General features: G+C 38.7%; 6 protein-coding genes across 6 annotated transcripts; 2 read left to right on the forward strand and 4 right to left on the reverse strand.

The window, feature by feature from the left end:
* Window positions 1-25: 25 nt before the first annotated feature.
* On the reverse strand, window positions 26-5654 carry LOC145887700 (uncharacterized). Its single transcript, XM_082978882.1, has 12 exons — window positions 5582-5654; window positions 5230-5393; window positions 4889-5012; window positions 4764-4826; window positions 4636-4700; window positions 4357-4422; window positions 4197-4256; window positions 3675-4139; window positions 3234-3365; window positions 2894-2997; window positions 2414-2641; window positions 26-1832 (listed from the first exon to the last, which is right to left on the reverse strand). Exons 2-12 carry the CDS (start codon window positions 5386-5388, stop codon window positions 1025-1027), a joined length of 2274 nt encoding a protein of 757 aa, XP_082835008.1. The 5' UTR covers window positions 5389-5393; window positions 5582-5654; the 3' UTR covers window positions 26-1024.
* A 240-nt stretch (window positions 5655-5894) lies between these two features.
* On the forward strand, window positions 5895-10245 carry LOC145887701 (transmembrane anterior posterior transformation protein 1 homolog). The gene is made up of 11 exons (XM_082978883.1): window positions 5895-6013; window positions 6072-6202; window positions 6498-6619; window positions 6692-6851; window positions 7026-7161; window positions 7482-7636; window positions 7731-7881; window positions 8329-8510; window positions 8879-8955; window positions 9147-9437; window positions 9702-10245. Exons 1-11 carry the CDS (start codon window positions 5986-5988, stop codon window positions 9901-9903), a joined length of 1635 nt encoding a protein of 544 aa, XP_082835009.1. The 5' UTR covers window positions 5895-5985; the 3' UTR covers window positions 9904-10245.
* Window positions 10246-11542: 1297 nt separating this feature from the next.
* LOC145888743 (fatty acid hydroxylase domain-containing protein 2-like) lies at window positions 11543-13269 on the reverse strand. Its single transcript, XM_082979572.1, has 6 exons — window positions 13173-13269; window positions 12993-13114; window positions 12731-12933; window positions 12458-12563; window positions 12195-12361; window positions 11543-11717 (listed from the first exon to the last, which is right to left on the reverse strand). Exons 1-6 carry the CDS (start codon window positions 13267-13269, stop codon window positions 11543-11545), a joined length of 870 nt encoding a protein of 289 aa, XP_082835698.1.
* A 2132-nt stretch (window positions 13270-15401) lies between these two features.
* On the reverse strand, window positions 15402-16802 carry LOC145888750 (putative MFS-type transporter C09D4.1). Its single transcript, XM_082979583.1, has one exon. It carries the CDS (start codon window positions 16800-16802, stop codon window positions 15402-15404), a length of 1401 nt encoding a protein of 466 aa, XP_082835709.1.
* A 2400-nt stretch (window positions 16803-19202) lies between these two features.
* On the forward strand, window positions 19203-20654 carry LOC145888759 (putative MFS-type transporter C09D4.1). Its single transcript, XM_082979596.1, has one exon. It carries the CDS (start codon window positions 19203-19205, stop codon window positions 20652-20654), a length of 1452 nt encoding a protein of 483 aa, XP_082835722.1.
* Window positions 20655-20954: 300 nt separating this feature from the next.
* Window positions 20955-23501, reverse strand: LOC145899268 (phospholipid phosphatase 5-like). The gene is made up of 6 exons (XM_082988004.1): window positions 23358-23501; window positions 23163-23271; window positions 22864-23042; window positions 22387-22505; window positions 22092-22262; window positions 20955-21834 (listed from the first exon to the last, which is right to left on the reverse strand). Exons 1-6 carry the CDS (start codon window positions 23438-23440, stop codon window positions 21653-21655), a joined length of 843 nt encoding a protein of 280 aa, XP_082844130.1. The 5' UTR covers window positions 23441-23501; the 3' UTR covers window positions 20955-21652.
* Between the last annotated feature and the right edge of the window lie 3424 nt (window positions 23502-26925).

Genomic DNA, 26925 nt, shown 5'->3' on the forward strand with positions numbered 1-26925 from the left:
CCCTGTTCTGGTTAAAGTTGCGCGAGTTTTTATTAATTTTTAAAGCAATTCACCAGAACAATTCACTTGCAAGAAGCTTATATATCACTAGAACATGCAATATAAAATGCATAAAAAAGTCTTAGAAAATGAATAATTTCAACGATACAGTGCATAATTGCTCATAACTAAAGAGCCGGTGTGCTGTCTGCAACATTTAAACAGGTCTTGTTATTTTGAATAGCGGTGATTATATAGTTCGATTAAATTCGGATAATTCATTTGAGCAGGAAGAAATGTTAGAGGTCGGTTTCTGTAGAAATGTTGCTTGTTGCCCACTACAGAGGAACGTGTGACTTTAAGTTACATTTGATACCAACTTACGGAACAATTAAGGACTGTGAAACTTTAAAGAAATACCTCGTCACTGCATGATCATTTTTGTCAGAAATATAACCAAATTAACTTGGGGTAAACACACATTTGCTACAACTTGACAAGACACTTTGAACAGCAAAAAAAACGTCACTTGCAATTCGATATATGTTCCTGCAGAAGAACGCGTAAATTAACTTGATCAAAAAGTGGACGAACCCACAAGGCTTCAACAATACATTAGCAAGCGGTTAATAACGGGCGATTTTTTGGTACTTTGATCAAAGCAACGTACAGAAAGTGCATATATATACACAAGCCACAGTCGACAAACCAAATGGTACATGATGAAAATTGGCTTGAACTACATAGGAAATTTTGCAACAGCTAGTTAGAATGGAGACAAGGATGGCAAACAAAGAATGTAATAAAAAGATCCTAAACCTCTTGGTTTAAGGCACGGAATTATCAACCTGAGCGTTTACCTGATATGGAGTTGTGAAGGCACGTAACAAGCAAAATGTACAGTTGTCAGCAAAAGGTGTCAAGAATAAAATGCGAATGTGTATTAGCTAACAAGTGTACAGATGGTTGAAGAAAACAAAGCCCAGAAGTCAAATGGTCCGACTGGCATCGCGCACGAAAAAAAACAGTTTGTGAAACTTTGTCATTAGATCTCTGTATCCAGAGACTGTTTCCCTTTTTTGCGTTTTTTATCACGTTTGTTGTCTTTCCGTTTAAAAGAATTTAAAAACTTCTTGAAGGTTTGAAACTTTTCGTTTGTCCCTTCTTTCTCGCTGTCTGTGGGATGGTATAAAGATGCTGATGAGGACGTAGCTGGCTCCTCATCACAGTCCGGAGACCTTTTATCCTTGAACACTTTTTCAGATTTCTTTGGTTTCTTTTTGGGTGTACTGCTCTTAAGAGGGAGGGTATTAATGTTGCCATTTGGAGTAAATGACGATTTTTCTAGGTTATCGTGGGGATAAAGAGCTGGAATGGGGGATTCAAGGCGATGATCTGTGTACGAACTCGATGGCTGCCTGCTGTGGGAGGCGAAGGATCTGTCTTCGGCTGGAAAAAATCCATGTTCATCACCCACTGGCTCTGGACTGGTCGTAGCTCCGCTGGTTGCAATCGATCTTTGGGTGTCGATGTTTATTCCTAAACCCGAGTCCTGGACGTTTATGTTTTGTACATGGACTTTTGAATTGCTTCTGGGTAAGAGTGATTTCTTCCATGTAAAATTTACCTCCTCCGAAAGCTTGGAATCTTTTGTGTCATCGCCTAGTGCGGTTTCAATTTCAAAAGCAAGAGTAAAGTCATTCTGCTGTTCTTGCATGGTCGGCTTTCGAAGCTGGAATCTGCTTTTGCGATTAATTTGGTGACGCCAATCTATCTCTTTAACAGCAATTTTTGATTTGGGACGGATTGACAGCGAGCCGCATCGGATGCTGAGCTTCAAGTCCTTGCCAGCCCTGTAAATCCAAAAGATTACTGAAATTTGTCTGAATATTGTATGTGTACATGTATAATAGCACCATAACCTATATTTGAGAGAAAAGTGTCATTCAGACAGCAAGAACCAGTCTATTTGTTAGATGGTAGCGACGGATCTATCCTATCTTGTCAGGTATTCGAAGTGGCACAAACGTGATGGACGATCAGCGCCAGTGCGAACTTTTATTCAAAATTTTACAGAAATATTAATTTCACCATAACGGCATCGTCAGTTTCTGTGCTGCTTATTCAAAGCTATTTCGCACTAACGATGATCGTCAATCACTCTTTGTGAGTTATTTTGGATAGCCCATATTTGTTTCAGTTTCCAGTAAAATATGAAGGAAATGCAATCGGACATTACTATTGTTAGGGCTGAAGCTCATTAACCGCACTGAAAAATGACAGATCAGCACATTAGACTTTTCAGGGTGCTAACGAGCGCTTTAACAAATTAGCCTGGAAACAACAAATTTGTCACCAGCATTTTCTGTTTAAATATCTTATATCCGCCACACCGAAATCACTTCAATTGCCAGTGGATTTGCATGTAACTTACACGACGTGAATCGTGTCTGGATCCAAAACGCGATCGTAGCAATAAGTATCATCGTTTTTCATTTCCTCGCGAAGCTTGCTGGTAAGAGCTTGATCGTCATCGTGAATACACCACAGTAGATTGTATAGTGGAGGATCAGAACACGACCAGTCCCGTTTCACGAACCCGACCGAAACCACGTATTTAAGCAACTGTTCCGCATCGCTAGCAGCCACTCGAGCCCGAAGTCTGGAACACGTCACAGGTAACGTTACGGCATTACAAAGGTTTTGTCGCCCTCGAGTACTTAAACAATGAAGCGGTACATTAGCACAACGAGCGACTCCAGTTAGTTAAAGATGTATCATAAAATTCACTAAAATATTTGCGTTTTTGCGCAAGAACGTTCTGGAGTCCATGTAACAACACACAGCGCTCGACAAAGATAAATGAACAATAAAACATGAGCATTTGCAAAGTTCGGTTATCTCATTATCGAACCTGCAGAAGTGATTGCTGTCAAATTCTAGAGTCCGTTTGCTGCCCGGAGCGAGACGACGAACACATAGAGTCTCCCAATTCACGTTGTCATAACTCACTTCAATCTGTGTAAATTACAGTATACCTCGATTATTCCGGAAATTCGTCTACTTCGGACCCAGTTTAAAAACTTATTAACTTTATGGCGCATTTTTGCACCCAAGCAAATTCTCTTTACGTCATTTCTTTTGTACCACAGTCGACAGCAAACAATGCACTCATAAAAAGGATGCTTGTTAAATTCACACATAAATAATTTACCCTTTATTGCATGAACAGTATCATTTACAGTTTTACATACCAGCACTTTGACCTCCCTCTCCCCTGGCATGTAACACACTGGCAATGTAAAATGGACTGGGTGTTTGAACAACAAACTTGATGGCTCGCACTGAATAGTCGGGGATATTACCAAGCCGCCACCGTCCTCAACCTAACACAAACAAAACCTATTTGCTGAATTCAATGCGCACTGTACAGGAATAGTGATGTCGATGACGTCATAGACCTATGTGATGTCAATAGAACTTTAATTAAGTGCCCAAAGCGGAATTGTAATTTATACTGATATGCAGCGTATTTTTATAAAAGTTGTAGCGCGTCTGAAAAAATCAACTAGCGCACGGAAAACTAAAGGATGATGACCATCCCTGGTTTACAACATAATCAAAACAACCATTCCGTTGAAGCCCCGACTACGAAAGTGATTACGGCTGAATGCTTTATTGTGAAAATAACATACCTCTGGCCTGTTCCACCTGTCCAGATATATCCTTGTCGGCTCAGTCAGCGATTTTGAGGGAAAGTTTAACTCGCAGCCGTAGAAGTTGATCGTTCCACCATCAGTATCCAAATCCTGGTAATGTGACAGTGCACCCTGAGGAACCACCCTCTTTAGAGCACTGGATTCGCCATTGTGCGAAGTTCCATTTTCTTCGCTAAGCGGTGAAAAAAGTGGCTGCTTTTGTGCTTCCTTAGTTTCCAAGACTCGCTTTTGTTTCTTTAACTTGCGAGGTGGTGCCGTTGGACAACGATCGGGTGCTGGTGAACTTTCGTTATCGGAAATGTAACCAGAGCTCGTCTTTGACAGTCGATCGAGGGACCGTTGGGACAACCTAAGGTGTTTGTGTCCACCCATAGCTTCCTTTAATGACTCAGGAAGCAGTTGTTCAGTGGGCTTCCGAATTTCACTTGCCTGCACAGCCTCCTACACACATGCAAAACCGTTGTAGTTTTCCAAATAAAAAAGCACTTTTTTACTTACTTTTTCACTACCTTGCACTGCTGGTTTGTCTCTAGGAAGTACAGAGGGATGAGCCACACTCTGGAGAAAACGGACAAAAGTTTGTTGCTTTCATTACAACATACAAATAATTTCAAGTAGAAAAATTAACACTGTATCAAGCAAATAAAATCATTTTTACCTCAGAACTGGTGAGCTTTGAAACTGCGCGCTTGGGGGATTTTTGTCTGCGTGACCTTGAAGTTACCTATAATTTAAAGCCACGTATTATATATGAGGACTTGAATTTAGATTATTACCAATTTGTGGGAACATTCATTGGGCTATATTTATATCTAAAATAAAAAAGATATACCTGTTTATTTCCTTTTCTTATTCTTCATCAGAAAGATTTTGTGAAATCAAAACTTACTGTTCAGTTAACATTAGCAAAACTTTTATAACATCACAAATTTTTTACCTGAATCCATCCATTGTCTATATCCTCATCATTGACATTATAACTTTCACCAATTACATGAATGGCTGAAACAATAAAAACATGAAGTTGTTTTTGTACACTTTTGCAGCTTAATAACACAAACTGACCTTTCCCATCATCCAAATACCTATTATTACTTTGCTTTCTTTTGGTCTTCTTTGGTTTGTTACCTACATGTGTAAAACACTGTAATAACACTATATAATCATGGCCATTTATGGTTATCAAATACCTTTTTTCACTTCTACTTTAGACAAGTTGCCATCAACATTATTATGAACTTTTTTGCTTTCTGCCTTTTTGGTCCTTTTTTTTGACTGTTTTGACTTCCTTCTCCGAGAAGTAGTGGGGGCATCCTATTATAATTTACCATTACATTTAAAGTTTCAAATAAAAAAAGGTATCCAAGCACAAATTAATCCATTTCGTTGGTTCGACAGACAATAAATACAAAATAAAAAAAGCTCCCAAGGCAGTTTTCACAGATATAAATTTGTAAAACAAAACATAACTGTTACACCACCGAGTAAACTTAGTTACACAATAAAAAAATTACAAATATACATCATTTACCACAGTGTTCACTTCCAGCAGGGTATGATTTTTAGTTTTCAAGAATGTGAGGTAGATAAATGCAACACATGCCAGTGCCACGACTTCAATAACAAATGAAGTGTCGATGGAAAAATCAATGGGTTCATACCAGTTGTAACTAACAGCCGAAAGATACATTTTTGCTGAAATATATTTCAAGCGCAATGTCAATTTCAGATGCAATTTTATGAAGAAATCATATTTAAGTGTAAATGATGCGATGCAGCATCGTAGCCTATAAGCCTAGTAGTGTTTGAATATTAAATTCTTTTTCGATTGCGTACAAAACTGAAACTAGTTGGTAATACTGTAGAGAAAGTGTGCGACATACGTTTACTCTTTATATTCTTGTTTTAACAGAGATAATGTAGTTCGAATATCTTCCTTCAACTTCAGCGCCAAGACCAGGGGGAAATCCCCTCAAGCAGTTCCTCTTTTGGGTAATCAGAGCTTTTTAGCGCCACGTAGTGGAATTATTTTAATTGCCAATAGGAGTCATTTAAGACATCGTCATAATCATAAAAGAAATGTAGTTCAAGTTGATCAAAACATGAAAATATGAAGCATGTAGCAATGACATTCGTCATATTTGCTTTAATTTTTGAATTATATCATTCGTAATACTATTTGTGTGTTTCGTTTCATGACACTTAAGAAAAGTTGCACATTGACTCGAATATGCTTGTGACTTAAGTTTCTTATAACATTAAACTATCAATAATTTGTGCTCTAAAAATGTCAACTGAAGCTTCCCGCAAGCCAGGTAATGCGTTTAGAGGATTATTCAAAAGCCTATATTTTAAAACAAGAAATATTTTCAGGTATATCATTCCTGCAGTATTTTACACAAGAGCTAACTCATGGCTACTTCATGGATGAAAACAATGAAAGATATACTGAAAGGAGAGAGCGAGTTTACACATTTTTGAAACAACCTAGAGAAATTGAAAAGGTAGATAATGAGAAACCTCATAAACATATTGCAGTGTGGAGAAACCTAGTAGTTGATATTCATTGTTGTGAATTTGTGTTGTGTTATAAAAAGGTAGTTTAGCTACTGTTATTTGTGTGGAAGTTAATTGTGTTCATTTTGGGTGTCAGCCATTCTTTTTTGAATGAAACTTACTGTTTGAATTTTAGCTGCTTAGTTGCATTTGTTTCTTTTACTAACTTGTGTTGGACTGTTTGATGACAAATAACATTTGCAGTGAAGCACTAATGTGGTGTTAATGATAACTTGTTTTCAGATGATGATTTATGGACTTTTTCTCTGTCTTGATGTGTTTTTGTATGTTTTCACATTCTTACCACTCCGAATTTTACTTGCACTTCTCCGACTCCTATCAGCTCCGTGTTGCTGGTTACGAAGGTAACCAACATAAAGATATCTTAACATGATTTGCAAATAGAAAAATGAATATTCAATTAAATATTTTTATAGGAGGTCTGTTCTTGACCCGGCACAGAAATGTGATTTGCTGAAGGGCATAATATTTGTGTCATGTGCCTATGTTATCTCCTACATCGATACATCGTTTATCTACCACCTAGTGCGAGCACAAACCTTGATGAAATTGTACATTATTTTCAATATGTTAGAAGTAAGTAGAACAGAAGGGCAGTTTTCAGCAATATAATATGCTTGGCAGCATCAGTAACATTAAGTTGAACTTATTAAAAAAAAATATATATAATGCAAAATGCCTTCTTTTGTTGTCATCACTTGATCTATTATAGCTTTGTGTTATTAAAGCAGTTAAATATTTTATTTGCAGGTAGCAGATCGCTTGTTTTCATCATTTGGTCAAGATATTTTAGATGCATTGTTTTTGACTGCCACCGAATCAAGTAGTAGTATAAAAGAAAGCTTCAAACTGCTGCTTCACTTAATACTTGCTGTCATTTATGTCTGTATCCTTGCTTTATGGTTAATTGTAAGATTTGTGGCTTGATTTAATAACAATTCAGTTAATTAATTACTTTGGCAGACTGCAGAGAAAATTTTTGAAAACAACAAATATCGCAAAAATTTTTGAAACCACTTTGTAACATGTAGTAAATGACTGTATTGTGGCACAACAAGAAGTTTAATTTTGGGGGGTAGCCAAATGGTACCTGTCTACATCTATAAACCTACAAGCAATTCTTTGTGTTTAAGGATATGGGGCATACCTAGTATGTTATGTAGTGTAAAAATATGTAAGCTTTTTTCTTAACTTTTGTCATGACAGTCATGCACGCCATACTGGTATTGTTTCAAGCCACAACACTAAATGTTGCATTTAATTCATACAACAAAGTACTTCTCACCATAATGATGGCAAACAACTTTGTGGAAATCAAAGGAACTGTTTTCAAAAAGTACGACAAAAATAATCTTTTTCAGGTAACTTTCATCAAATTTTCATCTTTGTGCACCAGATTGAATTGCATGTAATAGTGCAATTAGTATATACCTAAATAAATTGTATTTGCTTCAGATATCATGTTCCGACATTAGAGAAAGGTTCCATTACTTCGTGCTTATGTTTATTGTGCTTTTACGCAATATGCAGCAGTATTCATGGAATTATGAACATTGCATGGAGCTTTTGCCAAATATATTTGCTCTAATTGCATCAGAATATGTGGGTGAGTGAAAAATGTCTCAATCCATGTTGTTTTAGGTTTTTATTCAAAAGTATGTGGGGTGTTTTTATTTGTTTTCTGAATTAAATATGGCTAAAGCAGTGATTTCAACTGTGATCATTCAAATATAGCTGAATGGATCAATGATCATTCGTATGGCTCTCGTTAAACTAAAAATCAAAATCATCAATGTTTTCGAGTATTGTTATGCCGTAAATTGCTTATCAACAAAAACCTATTACATTAAATTGCTTTATGTAACTTTATAGCGTTCTTGTGGTTTGATTTGTCTACTTAACGCTTTAATATTTGGTATTTCTTACGCGACTCCAAACTTTCACATTTGGTCCTTACTGTAAAAATGGTCACGGTTTTAAGTATATATAAATTTGCCAGATCTTATCTCAAAGTAACACTTCTGGTTATATAATCAAACGGTGTTATTCCAAGTGGACTGGTTCAAGCACGCCTTCGTACTCAAGTTTAACCATATACCTATCGAGTCGTACAAGGAATATCGCGCAACATTTGCATATGATGTGGCGACAAGTCGTCAAATGGGATCAATTTCTGACCACTGTGATCTTGTTTCGAGAAGACTAGGATTTATTCCCTTGCCATTAGCTGTCTTGGTGAGTTGAACCTGGTTAAACCCGGTTGAGGGCTAAGTTGAAATGCTGTGGTTTTACGTTTTGTTTTTGACAAGTTGTATGTGTATAACGTAGCCTATACCCACACCTTTTCAACAATTAACAAATCAATTTGACGTTGGGAATGTGTCCGTTAGTTAATTCCGATTTATTTGGATCAGATAAATTATTCTTTGATGATTACCTATCCTTGCTGTCCAACGGGTTACAACATTTTAGCTTCACTATGCTGTTAACATTTTTATGCGAAATTGCTTGTTTGGCATGTGTTCTACTTCAACTATTTGATGCACTAATTAGCTACTATGTTGCTACACTTTGTAGTAATTTCTGTTGCGCTTTTTGTTCAGATTTTTCACGTGACAAGGATCTCGATAGATTTTCACGGAACTACGGGAGCGCTGGTCATAGGCGTCGGATATTTGGCGTAAGTTGTTAAGTCCTTGACATGTTACTCCCAAGATGCTTATGTCAATACCCTTTTAAGGATATAAATTCTTTAGAGTGAAACAAGGTGCAGTTGTGCGTGTTAACAGCTTCGTATCATGCAACATAACCTTGCCAACCTCACTCAACGATTCCATCGCGTAAAATCTGTGTATATTGTTTTTTCCACAGTTTAGTCCTCCTCAAAGTGCTCAATAGCATCGTGATCGTTGGCCAAGCGTGTAAATTTATCAATGACGACGTGGCGCAGGCGTCTTGTGGCCCATTGGCGGCCCCGCAGCAGCTTTCTGTGGTCGATCCCTTTGAACAGCGTGGCAACAAAACCATTCTGGTGTCGCACGTTCGTCCCTTGGACAAAGAGGATTCTTCCCCAGTTTCCTCGAGGGGTGACGAGGTGGCGCGGAAAAGAAGGAAGAGCGGGAGTACCGTGGTAACACCGACTAATCTTACCACTCCAGCAAGGTAAATGTTGATATTTGCGGTGACGGGATGGTTTAGTCGGTATAGACTGGTCAAATAGCGACAGTTCGTTTTTTTGTGGTAACTTGTGACGAGTTGCTGAGTTAGAATCACTGCTTGTTTAAACTGACGGATGGAATTGATGCAATAATTACAACAACTCTGCTTTAAAAAAGGTTGTGGTTCGAAGTAGTTGTTCAGTTCGTTCGCAAATGTCACGTGATTGGATTCGTGATAAATTTGATCAAAACGTTTTTTTGTCTGCAGAGAACGGTCAATGAGAGCGCCCTCAGTCGACAACCTTGTTGCTGTTGACAGCCGAGCGGATGATGACGTCGGCCCACACGACAACATCAGCGACGTCACAATCGCGAACAATCTTTTGTTAGAAGTAGGCGATGGTGCAAAGAGCGCCACCAAACGAAGCGCAGCCCAAGTGAGCGGCTCCGATACAATTTATGAACATTGACAAAAAATAAAGCCTCGTTTTGAGGTTTCCGAACCGAAATAAATTTTGTATGCTGTGGTTTGAGTGCCCCGTGCAATATTTGCTTCTACTTGCGTACCCTTGGTAAAGATTTTTAGGCGAAGAACCTTTTCTACACTGTGGAAAGCAGTGCGAGTATTGAAAGTTTAACTTGCTTCAAGGTTTGTCCAAATCAGCGTCAGCTGTAAACTGTCTGCTGCTGTGCCCGTTGCTTGGTGACAAGAAATTTTCTTTCTGACGTTGGGTTCTCGTGCATTGTGCGTAGTTGCCAATATTTTTTGTTCTTGCGACCTTTTACTCTTAGGTTGAACTTACTTTTGACATTTGCCGTAGAAATGCATTAAAAACTTTCACTGCTGTTTGTGAAACAGTTTATTAACAATAAACAGTTTATTATCAGGCTGTGGGAATAAATCCCAAGCCGGCGAATAGCTTGTAGAGTCTCAGTAATAATAGCGGTGTCTTGTCACCGAATCGAAGATCAAAGATAGACTATTTATACTTGGATTATCGGAAGCTTATTGGTTGGTTTAGTCACGTGCCGTTATACATCACTTGGGTTAATATAATACGAGAAAAAAGATGTAGTGTGACATAAGCATAGGAGAACATCTTATGTGGTAAACAGGATGTTGCATGAATCACTTTACTCAAGAACATCTGGTAACGGGTTTGTTTGCAAATGCTTGTGCAATGCTGCAAACGAGATATTACACAATATAATTGCTGGTTTCTCTGGGTATGTTACAAGGTTCACATATTTCAGCAAACTGGCCAGGTAGTCTGTCCACGGTTCGTAACAAGTTAAGAAACTGTAGCTAAGGGCATTTGATATGTTGCTTGTGATTGAAGGCGACCGTTCTTATTCTTTTTGAACTTGTTTCCACTCGCCCTGTTTTGTTGAAATTTTGCCAACAAACGTTCAATATAGAGACGTCTGGTCCCGTCCCAAGTCACGTGTCTACGTGAGTGGCTTTAATAATATTGAGACCGGGATTATATGTGGGTTCACACCGGCTAGTTAGATAAACACGTGAATCAGAAAAAGACTCGCACTTTAGTGTGCCAGTTGATACACGCCAATGCGTCATTTGTCTATGCTAAAAGTGACAACGAGATTAACTGCTTTTTCGTGATGGTAAACATTGGGGTACGATTTCCGGTAAAAGTAGGTTTGCGAGAGAACATACTGCGACGTAGCAATATGGCATAAACAACAGGACAGAAACATGCTATAACAAATGAAAAATGTCACTGCACATCAAGCCTTACACTGTTATAACCACTCAGAAATTGGTTCAACAGCTCGTAATACTCAAACTCAGATATAATGAACTATACCAGGAACGTGATTTTTTGGAACATGGCACCAAGACGGTAAAATATAGCTACACTGCTACGACGTTAAACATACATTTATGCATTACATTCTACCACACAAAGTCGATTATTCATTGAAACTGTACATAATAAATGTGGCTTCAATAGTTGATGCCATTTGCGATTTACATCAGTTTTTTATTAGCATGTAATACAAGAAACACTTCGGTGATACATGATAGCTATATCTCCCCCAGCACTAATGGGAAAGTTGATTTTTCAATAAATCATTAGGCCTGGTTTAATCGTGCTTTTCCTCTTCGGGAAAAATCTCTTCAACAGGTTTGAGCTCATAAAAGGTGACGTCACGCTTGCTGTGAACTGATTTTCTGAACTCCGTGTCTGTGCCGTGGAAGCGATCTAGGATTCCACCCGTTCCGTAACATTCGTTAAAACTGGAAAACAAGGAGGTCTGTCTACCACAAGTGCGTAGTTGAAAAACTGAAGTGTTGTCTTGGCGAATAAATGCTACAGCAACCGTTATGAGTTAATATACGATAAAAAAATAAGTCATTTTAAAAAAGCTCATCTGGCCAAAAATTAATTACTATGTTCCACCTTCCAGGCTTTCTTAAACCGACCGTCGTCAAGTTATTGTGCGTAGGTACACACAATTGGCCAAATCATAAAGCGCGGAAAAACAGATGAAATACATGATCACTGACATACTTTTATGAGTTGAGTTAACATTATGTCTGGCAGCTTCAGCGAATCTTTTAATTAGTGAAAATTATCCAACATATTCATATCAAGTAGGTAGGGGATTAATGATGAGGAATACAGTATTATTACGCTTTAAACAAATGACGAAGGTTGTCGATTGGGTTTACATGAAGCAACTTAAAACCCAAAGAATTACACTAGAAACAACATACGATCTACTCATCACTTACCGACAGTGATGGAAGTCGTGGAATTGTGGAGAATGTAGAAAAGGTAAGTGGTAACCAGAGTGGTGGACCAATGTGCTTATCTGTCCTCTAACTAGATAGTACCACATGACACTTACGTGACAACCGCCAACAAGCGTGGCCACAAAAAGCGGCAAAAAACCCTCGATCTACAAAATAACCTATTTTATTATTGCTGTTATTGTGCCAAAATAGGCAGTAAACAAAATTACAACAAAGCAAATATCCACTGTTGAAGTGCTTACCACATTATCAACTGGGTGGGAATAACTTGAGCTCAAACTGATTGGTGCGGTCCACAGGTGGTGTTGTTTGTGGAAGCGCTTGTATATCGGTGGCCAGTGGAGGAACCTGTGTATAAAAATGCAGTTAACACGCCACTGATTTTCATATCCTGCAATATAGTCCATCCATTTTTGAAACAAAGTATTTGTCCCAAACTAGTTTGTTGTAAATAGATTAGAAATTAGATAATAGATAGAAAATGGTTTTGAAGTTTTTGCGTATGTTCCTCCAACCTGTGGCCGTAATAGAAACACGCCTCGTCGACGTAATACATCACGTATAGCTGAATAACGACGACCCAAATGTCAGGTAGTGGATTGAGTGCCGACACTCCTCTAGCTTCCAGCAGTGGATAGAAGACATAGAAGTTTAGGCAGGTGGTAAGCTCGTTTATTATTCCGTATAAGAAGTATCGCAGATAACTCGTCAAGGCGATCTAAAACCACGATACCGATAATCGAGTGTTTAGTATTGGTTCACTATAGGCCAGTGTACCGGTGAATTTTTGCCCTTCTGTATTTTATATTTCATCAAGCACGCAGGCCTGGCTGTTACGTCAAGGATCATGTAGAAAAAGTTGACCACAAAATAAGGCATCATAGTGGCCAAAGTAATTCCTGCAATGCATGTAAAACTGTGTTAAACAACATTATTTGTGGAGTAAATTACCCTTACCAACGCACGCCATCATTCTGTCGTCTCCATCACAATAATCCACAAGTTTTTGCCACTGCGTTTCAAGATAAAGTTTTGCATTGCTATAGATATCCATACTTGTATAATGTATGTGTTTTTTTGGCTACGAAAATAACAACAAAAACCATTCAAGTAAATGAGTAAATGTCTTTCCTCGTTAGTGGCGTATAGCTTATGCATTTGCATGACGACTGTCTTGAGTGTTTGGTCATTTGTCAGGATAAGTCACAATTTCAAATGACTGCTATATTTATATAGTTAATCAACGGTGATCGTTTACCCAGCAAATAAAGAAATGACGCAGCAACTCAGAGCTTCCCAAACCCTTTTCCAGTTTTTACCTTGTTTTACCAGATAAACAACACCGTGAAATAAATCTATCAAAACGCGTATGCTGTGTCCAGTGGCCAAGCAACGTATGCTGCAATAGATAGCGTTTAGTTTAGGCACATAATTCCTAGGTGAACCTCACTTTAGAGTTATGGTCCTTGACCCTTAAAAGGCCTGAGCCTTGGGGCTGAATTTGGCAATCTCCCTTCTTCTTGTTTCGAACTAATAAATCTTCTAATTAATATGTATAATTTTGTTCTTAACAAGTGCCAATGTTGTGACACAAGGCAGGCAACGTTAACTTCAATCCTTTTCTCATAAGCAGTTTACTCGGCAACCGATAGAATCACAATGACCAAATACCAGATCGCAAGCACAGGCAGCCCAGACCAGAGCAAAAAATTCCGTTGCAAACGTAATGACCAAGCACAACTGGTCAAAACATCAACATTCGTTACCTACATGTAAGGTCTGACGCAATCGCTTTGTTTTGACAACGTTACAGGCTGATGTCCTGCTGTGATCAGAAATAATGTCGAAAGTACAACGATGTGTTCAAATGGTGGCGCTTAACTCTGGTGTTGGTTGTGGAGTTCGTCCGTGAACCTCTCTTTAACGTGGGGCTATTTATTGGGGAAATATTGCCCGGGGTCAAAAGTCCCTGCTTTCCTATTATCTCCGTATTATAATATTCTCAGCCGTCCCTCTTGATTGAAATATATGCATATTCCATTAAGCTTTGTGAAACCAAACAGCTACAGTTACATCAAATCTCGTTGTATAGAATCAAATAGAACAGAATGACCAAGTACCAGACTGCAAACACAGTAGTGGTGCTCTCCCCTGTGCTACATCAATATGTTCGATTGATCGTTAACAAGATCTACGGTGATGCAACCTACGCAATCTGCAACTGATCCCGACCACCTGCGATTTGCACCATGGACAGTCCTCGGGATGACATTGGCCAGCACGGCCGGGTGTCGTCTGCGTTTTGATAGACCAAACCGAATAGGGGTTTGGATAGGTTTTGCTTTACCAGCACTGCCGGGTGGCTATGTAACGTCCTATGCGACCCGTTGCAACCCATCATCTTCCAGTGCGATCCTACAGCAGACAATTATTCTCAGGAAGGAAATCACCTTCACATGGACTCGATAACCGTTATGGTTTTTGTTGGTACCCATGTCATAGTATGTATCGCGTCATTTTGAGATAATCCAGAAACGTACGGAATTTCCATGCACAGCAATAGCTAGAGGATTTTCCCCACTTGACACATGACAGAAGCGCAGCCACGCGTGATGTTTTTTTATCAATGCTGTTTGCGATGAATAAATTTTTTTCTGAAATCACAGGCTCCGACAACAAAAGTCTACTCGAAATCGTAACCTTTCGTAAAAGTTTATAATCACGTTTTCAACATAATTACAGCACTTTAGCCGATAACATAACAACCGTTTGCATATGCCCCTCTGCTGGCCACCCACAAAAAAACAAATAATTATCAATATGAACCAAGATGTATCAAGTGTGAAACAATTTGTGTCTTGTTATAACACAGTTTTCATTACACAGCTGACGTCCGTCAAGGGCAAAACTTTAGGTTGACAATTTAATGAATATGAATAAAGTGAGTTTTTTTGTGTGACATAGCGGAACATTTCAGTGCTGGGTGAATTGGGGATGTATAACAATCCAGCCAAATAGTGATTCTGAAGTAATATTTGATACTATCAGCTGATAGAAAACTTGTAAATTGCAGATAGTTAAAGCTTTAGCGATGCGCGTATTTTTAAATTTTCATGAAAAACGACACGATTGCAACACGGAAAAAGAAAAATTTAAAGCATAACATTTAATACACTAATTTACATATTACTCGTTAGCATTGTCGTTAAGCAACGGAGTGTGAACACTGCCACAACTACCTTCTTTTCTAAATCCAGCTTCCAGTCTGTGATTTCGCGATGAAACCAAAGAAATTAGTAAAAGTCCGATCACCACACAAAAGCACTGAAAGGAAAGCACGCCCAGATTGCCAAACGCTTCGAATAGAATTCTCCCGACATAAGTCTCTACCATACCTACCGTAGTCTGTATCCCCGTCATCCAGATGTTGGAAAGTGTTTCGTCGATGGGGTATGTAAGTTGTGTGACCATCTCCAAGAAAACCACAACTACAGCTCCAGTGAAGAAACCGAACATTGCGTTGCTCACGAAAATTCCAATTACTTTGTTGTGGACAACGCAAACAGCGATGCCAACCGTGGAAAAAAGGAGTGCCACCATGTTGCACACAGCAAGGAGTTTGTATTCCTTGTACACGTCGACCACTTTTCCGAAAATGGGAACGCCAATAAAAGCACCGAAACTGAACAAACTCATTATGTAACCGCTTAGCTTGACCGGTTTGACACCGTCAAGTTGCATGCCTTTTACAATTTCGGACATCATGGTATTTTCCAGCAAAACCAACTGGAACGTTAAACCAAACACCAACGACACGAACATGTACGAATAATTTGTAAATAGGAGTTTGGTATCTTTCCAGAAATCTTTTGACGATGTGTGTTTTTCATTTTCTTTGAGAGCTTGCGCGAAAGTGGGTGGAGTGGTCGGCGTGCTTGAAAAAAAGATTGCAAAAAATATTGTGGTTAAACCTGATACGACCAGAAAACATAAATACATGTTCTGCAATGAATGCTGTCCGGTCTTCATCACTTCCGTGCTCAGGTTTTTCGTTTGATTCCAAGTTTGATTCGTTGAATACAAAAGAAATGATGGCAACAAATACCCAGTCCCGTCTCCCAAATCTATTGCTAACACAGTGGCTGCAATTGCGGTTCCAACCTGGTTTTCTGGAAACCACAGAGCAGCGAAAGTTGCTGGAATGGCGACGCCAATCAATTCAGCCAAACCACAGAATGTTTGTCCAATTATAATCAAACCCATCAAGGAACCATTCAGAAAAGAGAGTGTGACGAACAAAAGTCCCACCGTCGATGTGACTCCCGTTAACAAAACCAGGCCTCGGAGTCCGAGTATATCCATAAACACCATCCAGCAGAGAGGAAGTGTTACGAATATTCCGCATATGTTTCTAGCGTTGGTAATCCAATCCACCGCACTGTGCGTTGTGTTAAAAAACTGTGTGTAGAAACCGCTTATTTGCCCGTAACTTGCAAACGATATTCCGGCAAAAAATTGAAGTACAAAAATTCCGCACAAAAATGCCCATCGTCGTTTATATAGAACAGGGCTAACACTTCCTTCCATACTGAAAAACAACCTAACCAAGCTGAATAAATGTTCATACACAGGTTTACCATTAGCTTAAACCAAAAAAAACATCCTGTCATTTGTTGCCGCAACTCAGAAAAATTGTGATTATTTTCCGGAGGTTTCGGAATATCAAATGTTTCTGTTCGTTATAAAAACTAAAAAAAGGACAAACCTTTTATCCTCAAACGCGAGTATTTTGTTGTTGCATTGTTAATAGCACCAAACGCTTTCCTTTTTTTGTGCCAGCACAATGCCCATATGTGCGCTATTCGGAACTTATGCTTTACTGACTTTTACAGAGCTTTCGATGCAACCCCAAACAAATATTTTACTAATATTTTAGTCTGCTGTCTTACTGCACAGATGGTTTTGTTTGGAAACAATTCTGTCGTATGTACTCTATATTATCCATCGTCAAGCCCCTGTGCGAATAGAATACGTTGTATATGCCAAAAGGTTCTCACGGCAGGAAAGAACAAAAATTTGAACTGCAATCATTCAAGTGTTGTGACAAACACGAGCCGCATTTCGGATGTACTGGGCCCGTATGGATTTGTATGGTATTCAATTGAAGTAATCGAAAAGCAAAGTCCATGTGTGGTTTACAGTAATTTTAACAAAGCAGCTTTTTGTGCTTTGTTGGTTCTGGTTTAAAACCTAAGGGTTTTCTAATATATCCTAAAAATGTTTACAAAAATTACAGTGAAGTTAATGGTAATACCGTGTAGGGACAGGTTTGATGTTGGGTTCGCGGTGATGCAATTCCTTCAAAATCTTCCGACAAACCAACTGCGAATCCTTCAACCCTATCAGTGACATTTATAATCAAGATAACTTAAGAGTTTGCTTTGGAAACACTTTTACATTCTACATTGTACCAGATGGTCTGCGTAATGTAAACATACGTCACAGAAACCAGTGCTTGTATTGCGTAATGTTTTGAGTGCAGCTTTCCCATAAAATGACCCAAATGATTTAGCCATCGAATATTCTCGAGTATAATGATTCACTCAACATCCTGTTTACCACATAAAATGTTCTCCTATGCTTATGTCAAACTACACCTTTGTTCTCGAATTTTATTAACCCAAGTGATGTGTAACGGCACGTGACTAAACCAATCAATGAGCTTCCGATAATCCAAGTATAAATAGTCCTGTGTGCATGTTAATTGGGCTCTTTGCACTGTGCTCTATTCTATTCGCTTGGATTCTATCAACATTGTAGTGAAGAGTTGTAATGTACCGTTTTAATGAAGCCAATGACAGTTTTCAATACAATCGTTATCCAGAGAAATATCCAAGGTCTGATTACTTTGCAAGACGAGGTAGAAGAAATCATTACAACTCAAGAGACTCATCCCGCGCTAGCGTCATTAAGACACTGTTAAATATCTCTGAGACAATTAGAGTTATTTACAGTAACATAACAGACCTACATTGCGACTTGTAGTTTTGTATAAATACGTGTCTATAAGTTGTCAATGCGCAAGATAATCCATTCGCTGTATTTGTGGTGTCTTATTTCAAAGTGTGTTAGGACAATGTTTGTCATTATTATTATCGAATACGAATTCAGCTTCTTGTTTGCTTTTCGCCACCACTTGCAAAAGTTGCGCCCTATATATTTGTCCACGCGCCCATTGTAGGATCTCTAATCCAAACCAACTGCAGCAAATAAGTTGTTTTTCGGAGGCCGAGTAGCGTAGTTTTTTGTTTGTGCGTGTGGTATTTTACCTTGATAGTCAGAAGCCTTCGGAACTAAGTTGGTGCAACGTTTGGTTTTGGTCAGTTTTTATAATTATTTTGGAACGTTGTTTCAGGTATTGGTGACGTTATTTTTCGCATATGAGTTTTAGGCAAAGCGTATAAAAACCGCTTGATCACAAACTTAAATGAAGAAGATTTGGTGCGAGTTTATATCGTTTCGCCTTAGACATTGAGAGTGAAGACGATATCTGGTAAATCAGCGTTCTGAAACTCTAGTTTGTTTCATGATGGACATTCCCGCAAAGTAAAACCACCAGACAGTCTAGTAGAAGCTTAGGGGAACGAAAAAACTTTGCGTAACTTATTTGTGATGAAGAAATAACAATTTTCCTTAACATTTTTATAAAATAGTAAAACTTTATTTCCTACCTAATTGGATGAGATGTCAACGAACAAACCTAATGTAAAATGTAATAGTTGATGCTTCGTGTTAAACTTGATATTGATTTTGTAAATAAAACTCTTTGGTGGTTAATATACAAACAAATGCATACAAGATCGGTTACCATTCCTTCCAGGCGGTCCATTGCCGAAGGTTTATTGTAAAAGTGCGACTTCAGTTGCGTCTGACGTGATAAAATTGTCCTGTATCTTATTTCAGACTTGCCTATATATCGGATTTACCATGTACGCAAACCCACCTGTCAACGCATACTGGATTTTGTATAAGCGACGCTGGGCGTTTTTGATCGGCCTCTCTGTGCTCCAATTCTTCGCCGGCATCTCGTTTGCAAGCTACGGACAGATCAGCAATTTTTACGTGTTGTTTTTTCGGGCAACTCACGCACAAGTCGACTGGATCACCAACGCTAGGAACATCAGCGCCATATTTATTACCTTTCCTCTGGCGTGGATGGTTTTCAAGGGAGTGGTTCGTCTCAGGATACTCATTCTCATTGTGGCATCGTGCTCGACGTTGGGATTGCTTCTAGTAACCGTATCCTTGTCCAATCGCTCCTTTTTCCCTCTTATCGTTTTGGGACAAGTCTTTTGCGGCCTATCTGAAACCGTTGGCATTGCGGTGCCGGCTACATTTGCAGCTGTATGGTTCCCGGAGAGCCAGGTGGGCACGGCGATAGCTATCAACGTTATGGGTGTGGGAATCGGCGACGGCACAGGTTACATTTTACCTGCGGTGCTTATCCACGGAAAATTCAGGACATTTAATGCCAGCAACCAAATGAAAAATAGCTACAACGGTGCGGACTTTCTCTACGAAGCCCAACACACTTTGCTGACCATGTACGGGTCGTTCCTGGCGATTTCCGCCATCGTTTCTGCCTTATTTTTCTGGTTTGCTACTGACCGGCCGCCTTCCCCTCCAACAGCCGCTCAACACGCCAAAAACTCGGTTAGTTCAGTCCATTCACCGTCTCAGGAATTCTTGCAGGAGACAAAGCAGCTTTTTTCAAACAGATCTTATGTTTTTGCCTGCGTAACATTGGGATTTATCTTTCAAATCGTGCTGCTGGAAAATCTCATGATGTCTGAAATCATTGCTGAAAGCACCTCGTTTCAAGATAATATTGATCCAGCGATCATGAGCGGGTTTGTGATGAGTCTCTATAGTGTCGGAGCCACGATCGGACTCGGAACTGGTGGAAAAGTGGTGGATAAATGCAAGCGATACAAAGTACTCGCAATATCCGGGTCGTCGCTTATGTTCATGGCGACTCTCGGTATAACAACATCAGTGTACTACAAGCAAATACCCGCTTTGCTCTTCAGCAACGCTGTGTTTGGTTTGGTCAATGGCGCTACCGAGGTTGTGATCTTTGAAATCGTCACGCAGCAGACGTACCCCACGGACGAGACAATAGTTAACACCTGGTTAACCGGAGTGCAAACGCTCATCGCATTTTGCCTCGGTATATTCGGGCGAATTATCTTCACCGCCTTGGGAAGTATGGGCGTCTTGGTTTTCCAGAGTCTTTGCATTCTGTTTAGTATTTTGCTTTTGTGTTTTACTTCCCCACAAAATCGTCGGCTCGAACATAGTTTTAATGACGTAGAATGGGTGACTGACGATGATCCGAGACAACCACTTCTTGGTAATCAGGTCGCTACGCTCCAGTAAGTCAAAATCGTGTGTGGAACAAACGCTCCAGTGATGATATAATATGACTATGGAATCTTTCAATCCACAATTCATGTATTTGGGGTTTCGTGTTTCAGGTTTTAACAAATTGTAATTCTATCAATATTAAAGCAAACTGAAATAAAATATTGGATAGTGGTTGAATCGCAACAACGAACAATGAGGCATGTTCACTGACTTTTGAAAGCGAGTTAAAAATTTTATGGATGTAAATTACAAACACTTGTTTGTTGTTACGAGTTTATTCAGTGAAACACGTTCACTCGATTGCACACGTAGAAACACTACAGCTCCGATTGCGGTGGAAACAACCCGAAAAACAAAAAAATTAATTCCCAAACACAACTGACCAACTTGTAAAAGGTTGCAGATAAATAACATTTGGTCGCACAACTGATTCCCAACCATGGCCACACAAACAATAAACAACAACTAGAAGATAGTAAGGGACCACGTGGGCAACACAAACGTCGTAATTCGCTTTTGACCAAACGCCATAGTAAGCAATGATCTAGACTTGTAATTACTAAACTTCCGATCCAATACAAACGAGAGACTGTTGGAACACTGTTCAATGCAATAAAGATGGCTTTAAAAGTAACAATATCTGTTTGTGACGAGTCCACTATTTAGTACCTCTGTTCACCGTATTATGTTTTTTTGTATTATGGTGGAAATGTTAAATAAATAGCAGCACCTGCATTTCAACGTTCAGTTGACAATAAAATAGGAACTTTCAAAACATATATTGTATGGTGCTGATGCCCAGGAATAACAAAAATAATGAAAATCACCTGCAGTGCAGCTTTGTCTGGCAAGATTACAAAGCCTTGCCAATAGGACAAGTGCACTTGGGATGTAGCGAGTTGGCAAGCACAATTTTTGAAAAACGCACGAAACGACACAACTGGCGTAATTACACGCCTACCAATAACCAGTATGTATCAACGTAAACTGAAACCACCAAAATTTGGTCGTTACATAATTTTTACGGTAGTCGATGCTGAAGTTGGAAGGTCGTGCAAGGATCTGACTTTGGGCAGTTGTGGCTTGGGTGGTTCGTATGGTTTGTGGCAGTTTTCGTCACTCAAGGGTGGGTAGTACTGCCGGTAGCATAAGTACGCTATGCTGAGACCGATGATAGATCCCACGACAACGTCTGAAAAGTTGGTTTAAGTGTACATGTTTGAAATACAAAACTGTAAACAAAGATCCATTTCAAATTATAAAAATGACTGAAACCTTCACTAATATGAAGTTGTGTCAGAAAGGTCCCAACCAGAATGGGCAAAACAATTGACAGGCGGGCCAAAAAAAAGTTACAAAGGGTGTTGAACTACAGTTTGTGAACCATAATAAACATTTAAATACGGAATGAAAGGCAAAAAAAATCCAATAAAATTGCATTAAATTTACCTTGCCAGTGATGCATGTAGTCACATGTTCTGCTAATTCCAACGAGTAAAGCAAGCAATAATGGTGACAGACAAGTGAGCAGCCTCCAAGAGCTGCCTCTTTTGTTTGAATTAAAACATTGTAGTTTTCCAGCGAGGTAGAATGCACAAAACCCAAGACTGACAAATGCGACTAAAAAAAATTAATTATAGCTAAATGTACCTTTGCATGATATTCTAAAGACACAAAACCAATAGTGCTGATAATTTAGTATGACTACATACATGTACCGACCGACATTATAAGAAAGGCTTACATGAAGTATGGCCACTGGGAAAACTTTTTCTCCCCTCAATAACGGCATCTTCATTTCCCGTACATTGAAGTTGGTATGTGGAGGGCTGACCTTGGGGTGGTTTCCCATCAGGAAAACACCTGGCCATAGAACACGCACAAAATTAAAATCATATTGTACCACTGATCATAACCATGCATTTTAGTATGTTTGGTAACATATCAATCTTTCTAACTTAAAACAGTCTGAGATGCTAGTCAAAGTGGCAGCAGTGTTGGGATAGATTTAGATGGAAAGTTTATTCACCTTCTGCTTTATGAGTAGCTAAATTATGTGCTTATGATGTTAAGATCATGGTTTGATATGCATAAGCAAAACCTCTTCTTTAAAGACAGAAAATAACTTCACAAACAATTTTGCATTTCTTTCATACTATAAGTTTTACCAAACATGTCCAAGAAATCCCAAATAATCAAAAAATAGTACTTAAGCACTAACCGGAAGTAAAAGTCAGGTCTGGGCCTTCCAACAGATAGCTTAATGGCATTGGTTACAACACCATTCAGCACCAAAGCAAGTGTTGAGGATAAAATACCTGGAATGCTATCATTTCGCATGTCACGGAAAATTCCACTAAACAAAAGCACTGTGACTATTGGGGAACAAATAGCAACCATCTGAAACCAAGTTGCAGAAGTTAACTATAATCAATGACAACATTTATGCATAAAATATACATCACACAATTGGGCGTTTTTAAGCATAAAATGTAATTATTGTTCTGATTAGATACTTACAAAAAGTCTGAAAGTTGATACTGTAGGATGGTCAGCATGAGGATTTTTATAAAGCCACCATTCCTCAGGTTGAATCACCCGATGGAAGGGATGCATGTTCTCTGTGGCGCTAGAAGATTTAAAGGGTGTTCAAATATCAAATATATTATGGATAACAGGATAAGGTCATAGAATAACCATGTAAGTTTTACTTACAAAAACACCGCCAAGAGGGCAAAACGGATCAACAACTCAGCGATGATATGCACTAAACGTTGTCTTCCCAAAGAACAGAACATTCTGCTAAACGATCACATTGACTTTCGAAATTATAAACTAAAAACACGAACCAATGCCACACAATCATTAGTCATTAACAAAGTCTGTTGAGTCAGCACATAAAGATCGTATGTTTTCTGTGATCACTGATAACTGATTTTTTAATTTTACTTTGTTGCGGTCTTGTGGATTTGTTCAATTGCAAAATAATAGCAACAAGAATGACTGTTTTTGTTCTAAGAAGATGATGTGTTTTGCAATTTACATCTTGTTACTCTGGCTAAGCTACTAAACTGCCGATGTTATTTTGGAAGAAACATCATTTGCAAGGAGGCGCAGCGGCTTGTTGTCATTGTGCCACCTGGAGCTTCTCCGGACAACCACGAATCAAAACACTGGTGTACAATGAAATTGTTGCTTCCTGGCACTGATTCCAAGACAGACATTACTTTGAGGTGTTGTTTGCCAAAACTAAAACTGCAGCAAATAATAATTTCTAATAAGATCACAGTTTCGCCCGTCTCCAATTGCAAAGTAACCTTCAATGCAAGCTCTTTCAAGGGCGAAGTTGCCTTTATCATCAAATAAAACTGAGTTGGCCAACGTGATTCAGGTATTGATTTGACAAAAATCTTTGCCAAGTTAATCTTATAGTAAAGTAGCCTACGAGGCATCATTTTACAAGTTTTACCTGATGCGCATTTAAAATCCGATTATGTTCACCATCCTGTCCGTTCCATATTATTGTAAAAAGTTCGTAGTATGACGTTATCAGGCTCAATAATTTGTAAACCCTGATAAATATAACGAATAGTCGTAATACATATGTCTATTTCTTTGGAAATACGCATTACCCCAGACAGCCTTCTTTTCGCACGAATTGCACAACGGATAGAAGGTCAGTGGCCGTTCTGTCATTCAATGTCAAATCACTTTCCGTAATCAAGTCGCCAAGCCTGCTGCGTTTTTCTCCTCGCTAACATATGGACGGTTTTCATCGTTTAGTATTGGTTCAGTTTTTGGCGTTTGTGATATTAGGCCTGCAAGCATTTCTTGATAGACAATAAAGCGCTTTGGTACACGGGCTATTATTAAACACGCTTAAATATCAGAAAGAATGTAAAGTTATGACGAAAGCAACATTTAACTAAGTGACGATCGAAGTGTATGCGCATGAGCGCTTGCTGCATGTAATACGTTGGTCAAAGAGATATTCCAACATAGGGGGCAATAGGGACCTATTCAGTTTTAACGAGTTTTAAGCGGTTAGTGCTTACGAAGCTACATGAACCTCAAAAAGTTTGAGCTGCAACTGTGCAAATCGTTCTTTCGTAAAAGCGAAAATAAACTATGTCAGAGTAAATCAAAGCAGATATACCCCAGTTGCTTTGTAAGTCCGAGCGTGTTCTACGACCTGCAATTTAAAAAACTAATAGAGTTCCGAATAATGTATGACGAAAATTTTGCCTTAACTACCAACGCATAGGCCTACAAAGTTGATTTACTTGACATGCAATTTTAGAACATCAGTTTGTTGGACGTATTTGACAATTCCTGTATTCTAATCACTTACTTGATGAGCAGATCTCCACCTCCGTTTTGAAAAGATAGCTACATGCACACCCTTTAGCTACATCTAGATCAGGTTCGGTAAGTAAAGATTCCAAAGCATTTAAACCAGCATCCAGTCTCGGCAAAGAAACTACTTTATGGAAATAAAATCCCGATGATTGCTATATGCTCAATAACTATTCCTGCTATTGTTTATGTACCCATGACCACTAAACATTCAATTTCGCCATATTTACAACGAATATTTAAAAAATTAAAGATAAGTTGTTTGCAAATGTCACACTATAAGAGACAATTCTTTAACAGAAGTCACATATTCTTTTTCATTGTTAAATAAAACATTTTTTGCAGTTTTCACTGTTGTATATACTTGCTCAGAGCTTACCCGGAACTTATACATTGGAGATCTCCTTCTTCGTACCACGATCGATCTTCAATCACAAAATCCACCACACTCGCCCAAGTGAAGTTATTGATGAAATTGTTGGCCATGCAAGTGTCGAAAAACTCGTTGAGGGGACGCTTTATGTCGTGGCATCCCTGACACATGTAGAAAAGTTTAAAACTTTGTGCTTTAAAATCTGATCAAACGTATTTCCTCCGTATTATGATTTGTTCGATTTCTTTTGTTAATCGCGAAAGACGCATCTGCACATCTTAACGTTAGTGTAATCACCTCTTGCCACAATAATGGCGAATCCAAGTAGATTAAACACATGAACATTTTCCTTCTCTTTGCAGTACCATCCACTACTTAAAATGGCCCTCCAGCGCCACTGTGCGGCTGATATTTAACATAGTCTTCCAGCTCCATTACCCGTATGTTATTTCAAATATTCCTCCAGTCCTATCACACAGATAAAATTTAAGGCACTGATCTCTATGTATCAGTGGATGAATCCCCGATCTCTATAGAACACAAACAAATGGATTGACCACGGTCACCGTTCTTACATACATGAACTATGGATTTTGATCGAATCATTTCAAAATTCTTATCAGTGCGTAAACTTAGACAAAACGAATCTCCAAAAATGTGTTACAATTATTTATTCCATTTATGCAGAAATTCAATCAGGCATGATTACTTCTGTTTTGCTCCATAGATTTTTTCGGTGTTTTGTTTTCGGAATGTGAAATAAAACTATCAACAGAAAAACTGTATTCGTTGGGTGGCGATTGGCAAAAAATGGTCTAGGTGGCGATTAGCAACAAACGAACCACATCGGGATTCGTACAAACAATCTTTTTAACAGTTGACAAGATTTCTTTCCAAAACCGGCGAGGAAGAAGCAACACACATTTTGTTGTTTTTGTCCTATTTTTTGTGTGAATTTAGTACTGTGATTGTACGTGCGTGCAAATGAATGTACTTAAAAGCCTTTGAAAATAAACTTTACACAAAAACAGTCGGAATAGACGGGTTATCAGCTCCCCCCAGGAAGTTTAAGTGTTGCGGAAATTTTTCCATCGCACATTCGTTGACCTGCTGACGAACCGACAAAAAGGTCAAGCGAATCCACTTGTAGTTCGACATCGAATTTCCTAAAACGCTGCACTCCATTACACTGAAATCACAAAAGGTTTCAAACAACATTCTCACAAATGCAGTAAGACAATAAGGTCGTCAAATGGGAAAATTTTAACAATGATCCCTGTGTATTTTACGTTTTTTTTTCTGCACCAAATCGTAAAACGTCATACGTGTGGCTTAAATTATGCTTTAAATGCTTAAATAAAATTACAGTATTACGATCCATGTACAGGAGTATAAAGTTCCATTGCGAACTCGATTGTTAAATTGTAAGACTATTATTGGCCACTCGGTGACTTAGTTAATTATCACAAACCAATTGTCATGGGAAAATATGTGCCACATGCATGACTTTCTTTCAATAGTACTATATGTTTTTTTCGTGCGTGTGCAACCATG

The sequence above is a fragment of the Ascidia mentula genome, chromosome 1 (assembly GCF_947561715.1).
Source record: "Ascidia mentula chromosome 1, kaAscMent1.1, whole genome shotgun sequence".
In the NCBI taxonomy this organism is placed as follows: domain Eukaryota; kingdom Metazoa; phylum Chordata; class Ascidiacea; order Phlebobranchia; family Ascidiidae; genus Ascidia; species Ascidia mentula.

Coding starts and splice junctions, on each gene's coding strand:
- LOC145887700 (XM_082978882.1), bottom strand. CDS start 5,388: ATGTATCTTTCGGCTGTTAGTTACAACTGGTATGAACCCATTGATTTT. Junction 4,257..4,356: donor CAAAGCTCACCAGTTCTGAG/GTAAAAATGATT, acceptor CGTTTTCTCCAG/AGTGTGGCTCATCCCTCTGT. Junction 2,998..3,233: donor AGAGGGAGGTCAAAGTGCTG/GTATGTAAAACT, acceptor TAATTTACACAG/ATTGAAGTGAGTTATGACAA.
- LOC145887701 (XM_082978883.1), top strand. CDS start 5,986: ATGTCAACTGAAGCTTCCCGCAAGCCAG. Junction 6,203..6,497: donor AACCTAGAGAAATTGAAAAG/GTAGATAATGAG, acceptor ACTTGTTTTCAG/ATGATGATTTATGGACTTTT. Junction 7,637..7,730: donor ACAAAAATAATCTTTTTCAG/GTAACTTTCATC, acceptor TATTTGCTTCAG/ATATCATGTTCCGACATTAG.
- LOC145888743 (XM_082979572.1), bottom strand. CDS start 13,269: ATGGATATCTATAGCAATGCAAAACTTTATCTTGAAACGCAGTGGCAA. Junction 13,115..13,172: donor CAGAATGATGGCGTGCGTTG/GTAAGGGTAATT, acceptor CATGCATTGCAG/GAATTACTTTGGCCACTATG. Junction 12,362..12,457: donor CCCACCCAGTTGATAATGTG/GTAAGCACTTCA, acceptor GTTATTTTGTAG/ATCGAGGGTTTTTTGCCGCT.
- LOC145888750 (XM_082979583.1), bottom strand. CDS start 16,802: ATGGAAGGAAGTGTTAGCCCTGTTCTATATAAACGACGATGGGCATTT.
- LOC145888759 (XM_082979596.1), top strand. CDS start 19,203: ATGTACGCAAACCCACCTGTCAACGCATACTGGATTTTGTATAAGCGA.
- LOC145899268 (XM_082988004.1), bottom strand. CDS start 23,440: ATGTTCTGTTCTTTGGGAAGACAACGTTTAGTGCATATCATCGCTGAG. Junction 22,506..22,863: donor AGACCTGACTTTTACTTCCG/GTTAGTGCTTAA, acceptor TTCTATGGCCAG/GTGTTTTCCTGATGGGAAAC. Junction 22,263..22,386: donor TCCCAGTGGCCATACTTCAT/GTAAGCCTTTCT, acceptor AATTTTTTTTAG/TCGCATTTGTCAGTCTTGGG.